This window comes from Solanum lycopersicum, chromosome 9, assembly GCF_036512215.1.
Source record: "Solanum lycopersicum chromosome 9, SLM_r2.1".
Taxonomy (NCBI): domain Eukaryota; kingdom Viridiplantae; phylum Streptophyta; class Magnoliopsida; order Solanales; family Solanaceae; genus Solanum; species Solanum lycopersicum.
In genome coordinates, this window is record NC_090808.1 from 61,832,093 (window position 1) to 61,843,067 (window position 10,975).

General features: G+C 30.3%; 1 protein-coding gene across 1 annotated transcript; it reads right to left on the reverse strand.

Moving 5' to 3' along the window:
- Window positions 1–3,246: 3,246 nt before the first annotated feature.
- LOC101258989 (11S globulin seed storage protein Jug r 4-like) lies at window positions 3,247–5,184 on the reverse strand. Its single transcript, XM_004246895.5, has 4 exons — window positions 4,807–5,184; window positions 4,470–4,729; window positions 3,913–4,386; window positions 3,247–3,834 (listed from the first exon to the last, which is right to left on the reverse strand). Exons 1-4 carry the CDS (start codon window positions 5,093–5,095, stop codon window positions 3,433–3,435), a joined length of 1,425 nt encoding a protein of 474 aa, XP_004246943.1. The 5' UTR covers window positions 5,096–5,184; the 3' UTR covers window positions 3,247–3,432.
- Window positions 5,185–10,975: the final 5,791 nt, after the last annotated feature.

Here is a 10,975-nt window from a genome sequence, read left to right on the forward strand (position 1 = left end):
CTCGCTTTTCGACTCAAAATCAACCCACTTTTATCGAATCTCTAGTATGGTAATAAAGCAAATATTGAACAAGGATTTCAAGTTAATGATAGAAATCATGAGGGTATTCAATTGAATCTCACACAACAATAAGTCAGAGATAAAACTTGTGTTATTTTTTATCAATATTTGCCAACATTATTTTATTTTCATATGGAGTTTATATGAAAATTATTACATAATATTTCGAGTTATTGTTTATTCTTTCTCCCATATCCTATCAAATTCAAGAGTCTTCTTCATCATATACGTCGATAACATAAACTATTTGAACATACATCAATTTGAAAATGTCTCAGTTTTAAAAAATTAGCTTATTCATTATGAAATTGAAATCTAAATAAAAAATAATATTAAAAGAGAAGTAAAACATGAATTGTAAAAAAAACAAGATATCTAGCAAAATTATGGATGAATAATCATTAAAGCTACAAAAATCTCAATAAGAAGAATGAGTTACTCCATTAATAACCATTAATTTGTTGTACGTGTCCCTACAATCCACATTAATAAAAGAAGTAGAATAATATATTGTGATAATTTATGAGCTGATATAATATGAATAAGAAAAAATGATATTTTACATGGCAAAATATAATATACAAATAGAAGATTCCAAATAAATTCAAGAATTCATAAAACAGCAAACCAGTTGAAGTGATAATGATGAAAGTAGGACACAAAATATCACTATTAAAATCTTATTTAATATTATTATAGTTAAACCAAAAAATAACATAAATGGTACCTGAAAATTGCCGAAATAATCTCATCAGAAGGAGGTAATTGTGAACAAAAAATATTCCTCCATTAGTTAGAGAGTTATATAAAAGAGGCTTACAAGCCTCACCATTTAGTTTTTTTTTTAGTTTTTTTTATAGGAATTATAAAATGGACACCATAACTTTACCTCTACAGTTGATATTAAGATAATGTCATTAACTCATAACTGAGTATTATTAATAATTAAAATAGAAGATGAAAAGTTGAATTTGTATATTTAATGAAATAATCATGAGCTTATACATGGGGAGATGGAGGGCTGCTCTTTTTACTAATCAATTTAATATAATTTAATTTAATTATAGTAATTATAGATAGAAAATAAAACATTAATCAAATTATTTAGACATTTAAAATCTCAAAAAAGAGAATATATATATATATATATATATATATATATATATATATATATATATATTTAGAAAATAGGTATTATTAAGTTAATATTTTAATTAGGAATTAACTTAAGTGCAAAAGTCTATTAACATTTTAATTAAAATGAAACAATTTAATATTTAAATTAAATAGTTAAATGTTTTATAATATTTTAATTTATAGTAAAGGTAAAATCGTAATTCAACTTTTAACTTTTTTTTGTCTCCACTTAAAATAATACTAGTTTCCAAAACGTGCGTTGCACGTTTACTTCATAAGGATGAATAAAATGATAAATAATTTTTGTTTTAAAAGATAAAATAAAGTAGCAAAAACAAAAATGAAGGCACACTATCTTATGATTAACTTTCTTAAAATGTCTTTTTTGTCTCATAAAAATGTTGAAATTAAATTAATATTTATACATTTCAAGAAGATAAAATATTTGACATTAATTAGTAAAAGATGAAATTCTCCTTCTCATTAAGTAGAAGACATTTAAGTAATTCAAATTTATAAATAAAAAACTTATTAGAAGGAAATAACTAAGATTTAAAGTGCAATGATTGATATTTAAATTATGTAATTATACAAATAAAATATTAATATTTAATTAAATAAATTAGATTTTAATTTAATGGAGAGTTAAAATGACAATATTAGTATTCTTACAATTAAAAGTTTGTTAAAATATATTTAAATTTTTTTGTTAAAAAATTAATAGGAGCAATATTTGGTCAAAGGATAGAAGATCTTCTAACTTCTTAAGCATTTTGGTGTATCATTTTTTTGACTTTGGGATTTGGATCTCATGATAATTTTAATGAAAATTATCGAAAAACTATAGATTTTATCCACAAGCACATGTAAGAATGATTCTTTACAAATATTTAAAATTTAAAATGCATAAACGTAATTATTAATAATTTGAAATTAGAAAATCTTGTAGGCATTAATTGTTTTGCATGTCTTATACACTATTTTTATGATTGTATTTGTCTCATTTTCTAAAGCAAAAAACACACCCTTCAATCAAATATATTCTTAAAATAAAATTACAAATACAAAGATAAAATATCATATATAGGAGCAAGTTTAGCATAACGCAACCAACGAAAAATAGAAAAATTCTAAGACAATCTTTTTCCTATTTTTTCTTGATAATGCAAATTGAAACAAAGTTTTAGTAATAAACATTTAACTTTTGACCATAAAAAATTAAAATATTTGGAAGACAAGTTAATGGAAGTGATATTTAACTACATAAATGGTGGGGTCTTACCATAGTTCCAATCTCGACAAATAAGTAAAAAAAAATACATCAAGCTTTGATACTTTAGTAGAATCATACTATGCCTTGTAATCTTGACATAAATTTTCTTGCCTTGAAATTTTCTTCACTTGATTAAAGCTTCTCTAGTCTTCCACACAAAAATTGTATTACATATAAATCTTCCTATAAAAATAATGTTAAAAGATTGTATTTATAGGAAAAAATATAGCTTTGGAATATGAAGATTCACTTACAAAGTTGAAAGGTCAAGTGTTACGAAAATTTAAGACAAATATTAATTAAGAACATAAATTAATTTAGAAAATAAATCATGTACATGTATCTATTTAAAGGGTAAATAATTCAAGAAAATAAATTAAATTAGATATTTTAATTAAGAATTATTCTAAAGAAGTGCAAAAAGTCATTAACATTTCCATATGCTTCTAAACTAAAATAACTCTACTCGTAAGCATGAACTCATACCCGACTCTGAACATGGAACAGGTAAAACTTAATTTAATATGCAAAAGAACAAGAAAAAAATCAATGAGAATACACCAAACCCTATGTAGTCCTTGAGATCTAACATACTTAATAAATACATCTTTTGTGATAACACTGTTTTTCCATTCCGATTATGTTAGCAAGTATTTTTTCTAACTCGATGCTATAATTTGATGTTCACCCATTAGTTATAACATTGTTATGAGTATCCATTTTGTTGCTATCGGAAAAGAAGAAGAAGAAAAAGCAGTCCAAATTAACTCAAAAAAAAGGGGCAAAAGCTACGTTAGTTCTCCTTTTATTTGCCAAAGGTACAAGAACTTGCCGCTTATAGATACAATACAAAATAAGAGTTGCCATTACAAAGATGACCGTATAAGGTCCTCTGTTTTATTAAGTAGGCTTTTAGCTTAGCTTATTACATAGGAAGAAAAAAAGCAAGCAAAACGTTGTAATTAAGCAGCAGCAACTCTCCCATATTGGCTAGTTCTTCCTGAAGAGGTGAAAAGTAGAGTTTCCTCCCTGTTGAACTTGAGCCTCCTTGCCTCTTCCCTTGAAATCTGGTAAGAATTAGCTATTACATCGACGGGTAATCCTCGAATTGCAGAAGTACGCCCACTCAGTGTGTTGATCATGGCATTGTCGTTGGTGTTGAACACCACCCACTCAAAGATCTCGTTTTCGGCATGTTTCACCACAGCAAAGTTCTGTGGTACTATCACAACTTGCCCCTGTCTTACTCTGTCATCTAGCACTGCTTGTCCTCTGTGATCAACTATCTGTATCCTTGCTTCTCCCCTTGTTACGTAGATTACGCTGTGTGCATTCGTCCACCAGAGTGGTGCCATGATCGAATTCTGCAGATTAGATTCGTATTAAGTCAAACAAATTAAAACTAGAGGAAGTAGCAATAGCAATAGCAAGATGTGGCTTACTCTGTAAAGAACTCCTTTGGCAGCGCTGAGGCGGAGGAAGCTGAGGATGGGTAGAGTGAGGCTGTTGACAGTGGTGAAGCGTCCGGCTTGAGGATTGTAGACATCAGCACGAGCAGGGTTATCGATGTTCTGTCTGAGTTTAGCGGAGCAGATGGTTTCTTCAATTCCGTTTGCACGAGGACCGTATTGTCCTTGCTCTTGTCTCTCCTCACGCTCCTCTTGTTCTTGTGAGAATGGTGGTCTCACAACTCTAAGCCCTTGATCAATGTTCACAATGTGGCCTCTCTGATCCTCCTCGCCCTGAAGCTTCCTTGCTGTTTCAGTACTTACGCCGAATGCCTCAGCCAACAGCTCTAATTCAAAGCCTCTGAACACATTTCCAGATTGGAATTGCTCCTTCTGGAAGCTGCGTGCTCCTCCTTGCTGTCCCTGTTGCTGTTCTCCTTGTTGTGGGTTTCCAGCTATGAAGAATCTCTGCAAAAAAAAAAAAAAAAAGAAAAATCAGATTCATTTATTTATTAATCAATATTGAGTGTGTTGTTAAAAAGTTTACATACCCTTGAATTTTGATCAAGCTGGTTTGCACTGTTACCGCTATCTTCGAAACAAACAAGTACAAGCTCTTCATTTCCTTCGTTATAAGCCCAGTGAGCAGCTCCAGCAGGGAAGGCAATAATGTCTCCCTGTTTGAACTGTCCAATCTTCTGATGACGATCTTGGAATCTTGATCCTGCACCCCTTTCACCTTGCTGAAATTGCTGTGATGACTGGAAAGTTTCAGGGCATCCAGAGTTCATGATCCCGTAAAATCCCCTACCTGTAACATTAATTAGTTTACAATCAATTGCATACCTTATCACTATCTCGCGACAAAAAATAATAATAAAAAAATACCTCGTTCAACGTAGGCAAGGAGAGGAGTATTAAGGTAAGAAGGCAACAGCATGCCTCTAGACTGGATAACATGCCTAATGAGTGAAACACCAGCACATTGAAACTGTTGGTTATTTTTATCCCACAACTCAGTAACCCCTGCTTCAGCTTGAATGCGAACAGTGGGTTCCATAGGGTTAAGTCTATTAAGCTGACACTGACCTTGTTGCTGTTGGTATCTTTGCTGAGCAAAGGTACCATGCAACACTAGAAGAAAACTAAGGGAGAAACAAAGCCAGCTAGCACCCATAATTTGTTGATTTTTCTAACAAGAGGGAGAGATATATATCATACGATTATAATTAAATAAAACTATTGATTGCTGATGGGAAATGGAGAATGGGTAGTAATGGTATTTATAGGAAGGAGAAATAAGGAAATGATTGACACATTGCACTTTGCATGGCTATGAAAACATGCTGAGTTACACCTAATAAAGTTAACACTCATGCATGTAGAGTTTAGGTGGCTTCATTCTTCTGTAAACAATACAAAAACTCATTTTGTTTGAGTCTGAATGAGTTTTCCATTAACAAGGTATCTACAGCACATTGGTTTTTTGTATTTTATTTATATTTATATTCATATAATACAAGTGATTTAACGAGCTAGTTAATACTTTAATCTTTGAAAATTTATTAGGACTTAATTTTGGGATATTATATAATGCTTTTGCTATTCTAATTTAAATGTCTTATTTTATTTTGTTATTTTGGTTTGTTCCCAAAAAATCTCATTTTTTAGTAAGTTTTCAATTTTATTATTTTAAAACAAATTTCAGATCATAAAATTTAAAATCTCTTAAATACTTGAGTTTTATACTCAATCAAATTAAAATACTTAAATTAAAACGGAGGAAGTACTCTTTAATCATGTGTGCAGGCTACAACATATGATTATAGTATCATTTTTTAAGACAACTACATAATTTATTTTGCTTCGCATAGAATTGAAATATATTATTAAGCTCACATTGACCATTCGGTAATATTTGAATTTTCAATGTATACATTATATTGTAAAGATTATTTTATCTAAAGGCAATTCAAAATTTTAAAAGGGCTATATTTTTTTTTATTTTTGATTTTTTATACAAAAAGAATGAGTCATAGAGATATTTTAAGTATAAGAAAGAAGTCTATGAAATCTCCATGGAAATAGTTTGTTAAAAGTAATGAAATTTTCTAAATTCCAAGACTTATAAAGAACAACATCAGAAGTTAAAGAAGAGACCAAAAATCCTCGAACAACAACGCTCCCAAGTAGAGTGAAACATCACGTCCATACAAGAATATAATTAACTAATTCAAATAGAGGACCTTCAGCTCCTTTCATTGACCCTAAAATTGTAACTATCATAAATATTTTTCCTCAGGTCGAAGAGTAGTCATTACTATTGCTTAGGTTTCATATCACCAATGCAACTTATTTGGAATAGAACCAAAGTTATTTTTATGGTTTATATTATGCAGTTACAAAGAATTAATGTAATTATCAACCAATCAGTAGGTGACATCATTCATAGCTGGATATTCTAAACCAAATTTTTTGCACATAAAATATTAAAATCTCAAAGCATAATTTTCTGAGTGTTTGAGCTAACAAATATCCACAAATAATAATAAATACAACCTTACTTTCCTAACAATCAAGAAAAAAAATGCATGTTGCTTAACATATTTTTTAAAAGCATAGTCTATTGATCATTATCCAAGTTTACAGTTCACAAATTTAATTGACAGAAACCAAAAGTAAGAGTTGTTACTTCTTTATCAAAAAAGCAAAAACAACTTTATCAAAAGAAAGAGTTATCACTACGGCAAAAATGATCTTTAGCAATAACTATAAATGTCCCTAGAAAAAGTTCATGACAACATTGAATCTAATGACAATTAATTAATGTAGGTAAAGGGTCCAACACTCTTCACTACTGTACATATTCATTGCCGATAAAAACTATATTTGCTTTGATGTATTTTGGACATTTATTAGTTTCGAAACTTGGCCTCTTATTATGCCTAAAAAGAGTAGATATGAGAAATTAGTTAACATGCGATAAAAGAAGTAAACTAGTTGTCTACTAATATTCTAGGAAGGGTGCAATGACATATAAAATGTGTGTACTTAAGAATGAACAATCAAAATAATATACTAACTGTGGCAAAGAAGAGAGCAATCTATTTGGTTCTTTTAACAAACTTCACTATTTATTGCGTATTAGTTATCACATATTTATTGTTTTTTGTGCTATCAAATATAGCACAACCCACAAGAAATTTCTCAAAAAGTATACGAATAAAACTATAGAAAGAGATAAAATAGAAGATAAATTTTCAATCATCCTTATTGAAATTTTTAACAGAATAAAAAAAAGACACAAATCGAAAAAAATATTCAATAGATACATGACTTACGGTAAAAGATTAAGCTTCATTAGATAGAAGGAAGAAAACTTTGAGGAATGAAACACAATTAGAAGCTTAATTAAAGTCTTTAAATTCAATTCCCATATAGCGAAAACCCCTCACAAATAATAGTGGCAGAAATAAATATTTTGTTATTAAATAATCAAATATAATGAATTGAACCATATCAATAGTTTTATTAGTTGTGGACTGAGAGGTGTAAGGGTAGTAATGTCACATTACCATTAAAATTATTTTTCTTTGTTTATATGAAGAAAACTGTAGGAAGGGAAGAAAGAGAAGATCGATTTTCAATCATCCTTGCTGAAATTTGTATCAAAGTTTTAAAAAGGTCACAAAGATAGTAAAAAGAAATTGTCATAGTTACATTTATAACTATGACTTATAGTAAAGATTAATCTCCATGAAGTAGGAGGAATAAAACTTTAAGGAATGAAACAAACTTCATAAGAAGCATGAACAATGTATTTGATTTGACTACCCTACAACGAAAAAAACCTACAAATAGTAGTAACAGAAAATCCCTCTAATTATATTAAACAAAGTGTAGGTCACTACCTTACATAAAAATCACAACTATTCATTAAAGTGTCAACTCTTCATAAAAGTCGTAGCTCTTCCTAAAGATCGTAACTTTTCATAAAAATAGCAACTTTTCATAAAGTCACAACTTTTCATGAAAGGGAAAGGCTAGTTATGATAATAGATAAATTTAATGGAGCATTCTTGTTTGTGGTGGTGCCACATAGACGAGCCGATGGTTCTCTTATATTTATATATATGCTAGATTTAGGAACGTGCGTTGCACATTTATCCTAAAATACTTCATATAAATTTTGTAGTGCAAAATCCATAATTGTTTCCATAAAAACTACATATATCTTCCTAATAAAAAGAATATATCTTTAACTATAAAATTGTCCAAATCCTTTGCATAAAAAATATGTGAACCTTTATTATGTGACATGTCAGATTATTCAGCCGAAAGTAATTAACAATTGACAAGGAACTAAAAAATGATATACCTGGTCCTGATTTGATGCATATGTACTCCAAAGCTTCTCTAAGTTGTATATGTTCTCACTTTCTCATCAAAGGCATGAATTACTACTTTACCATTAACAAAAATCAATAACTAAAAACATAGAATACTAAGGAATTCAGCAGAATATGAGAACTAGCGAGTTTACTTAATTGATGGCTAGTAAAACTACGTCCTGCACTCACACAATCACATGGATCAATGTACTCTGCATGTACTGCACTGCAGACTACACACACACACAAAAGTCGATTTCAACTTGATATGACATATAATGAACGTCATAAATAAATACAGAGCACTTTATTGCTAAATAACAACATCAAAGATGTAGAAGTTGATTGTAGGTCACAGTTGATAGTCCATTTAGCACCAAAATAAATATTACGGATAACTCTTACAAACTAGATCTATAAAGAATGAAATATGTCGACTTATTTACATATTAAACATCATGATTGTCATAACAGAATGGTTTAAAAGCTAATTAGTGTCATAACGCATGAAAATTTGAATTTGATAGAAGTTTAAAACACATATGATCAGACCAAGAACTCATAGAAGCACATCATCTTTGATACACCACACCAATTTAAGCAACTTGGAGATAATCCTTAGCATCAGTAGCTTTTATGAGACAAGTAACAGATTTTTGTCTCGAAAATGTATTTTAAAAATGCTCTCCTAAGTTTCTACATATATCTTCCCCAAAACAAGTTAACTCTCGTTGGAAATAAATAACAACATAATGCACAATGCTTTTCACATTTTGTGAATCCACATCCACAAAAATCTTAAAGCTGCATAGATAAGAGTGCTAAAATAAAGTGCTTATTATCAGAGTCGATTACAATTCAGTTGCTCACTTCTTTCCCTTTCATGTTAGGTAACAACATTCTCTTTGATCCTTTTCGCTTCTGCTTAACCTGCTCATCGAACAAAAAGGTAAAGGGCAAATAAGAAAATTATTCAAGCAAAATCGTTAAGATATTTGTTTTCGGTAGTTAAACACTGAATATGCAATCATATTCTTTTCACAATTGATCTCATACTAGCTATTCTTCAACTCCAAAGTTCTTCTAAGCTGTGAACCAAAAACATGCACAAAACTAATTTCTAGATTCATTTCTCTTTAAATGAGATATCAAGTCAAATCAAAATCAATGATTGGCCAAATAGCCTGTGCGACAAGTTTCAAGTTGTCAATCACAGGTAGATATTTCAAATGTATATTGTTGCAACAACCCATAGTTGACAAGTTAAAGTTATCATATGCTTCTCGATCATGTCCTTCCGCAAAGATACTTCCTCTTTCTTGGTCGATTGCCAGCTTATACTTAAGATGGCAATTAAAATTATTTTTAAAAACTGAAGATGATTGTTGATCCTCCCTTATCTGTCTTGGACACCCATACACTATAGTGAGATAATTCCCTGTTACAACAAGGGGAATAGGCTCTCCATCTGGAAGTTATCAGGATAACAACTTTTGACGTCCTTTCTTTTCCCTTCTCCCTGATGCGCAGGCATATTCTAGCCTTCAGCCTTGCATCGCTGGCACATAAATGAGACATGCAAAGCAGCAGAATCACAAAATAAGATTATGCCATGTCCAGCTTTGACATAACTCTTACCCCAGCATTTTATAAGCTTAAAAATGAAAATCTATTTAGGTGAGCACACCTCATCCGAGCTTTAATTTTAAGATTAATCAAGAAGTCTGTTTTCTGATAGTTCAATGGATATTTTCAGTTCTTCATTTCCTTCTAGCAGTTGTCAGTAACTTTTTAAAAATTAGATAAAATAAGGTATTCTAACAAAGATTCCACATTTCTCCTCAAAAGTGCCTATAGTAAATTAGGAACTGGGAATTGTCTATTGCTACATCTGGGACATTTTGCATAAATAATACCGGTTCCTTCCCCTCCCCCCCCTCAAATGCATGGGTATGCTACTTATGTAAACTTCAAGTGTGTCCATTCATTCAATTGTAACACAATATACTATAATATATGATCCCTCAGTTGCTATTAATGTAGGTTCTTCCACATACACACACCTTGTACCCAAAGGCACTCTATGAAGCTGGAACGAAGTCGAGAAGTGAATATAAAACTTAGGATTAAAGATTAAGAATACATGAAGATTCTTTTTTACTCCTAGTGCAACATTGTTAATATGCTCCATAGTAAGCAACGTCTTTCCAACCGTTGCACCACCAAAAAGTTCAATCTTTCAACCTCTTTGATACAGAGAAAGTAGATACTGCCAAAGACAGTTATGCATTCAGAATGATTTGTTTATCGAGTTCTTATTCATCATCTTCTTCCTCCTTTTTTTCTTTCAAGTTCATCGGTGTCAATTTTTATTAATTTTTTTAAAAATTTTTAATCTATAAACTTTCGATTCATATGGATGATGCTCCATCTTTTAGTATTTAGATTATCCAAATAGCTCTCAACCATTAATGATAATATATGTCGTATATTTGAATCTGACAACGAAGATTTTATTGCAAATAGATCAAAATAAAGAAACAATCCATAATTCATGAAAAATATGAGTTTGAAGAAGTTGAAGAAGGATGCATGCTCTTATTAGTGGCGTGAGTTGTTCTAAAGGGGCAAACAATGCATTTCTAAGTTAGAACGAGCCCAATGTG

What these genes read in the sequence shown, in the direction of transcription:
- LOC101258989 (XM_004246895.5), bottom strand. Translation starts at nt 5,095, where the DNA reads ATGGGTGCTAGCTGGCTTTGTTTCTCCCTTAGTTTTCTTCTAGTGTTG. An exon ending in CCTTGCCTACGTTGAACGAG is followed by an intron (nt 4,730 to 4,806) that starts GTATTTTTTTAT and finishes TTAATGTTACAG; the next exon opens with GTAGGGGATTTTACGGGATC. An exon ending in CCAAAGGAGTTCTTTACAGA is followed by an intron (nt 3,835 to 3,912) that starts GTAAGCCACATC and finishes TCTAATCTGCAG; the next exon opens with AATTCGATCATGGCACCACT.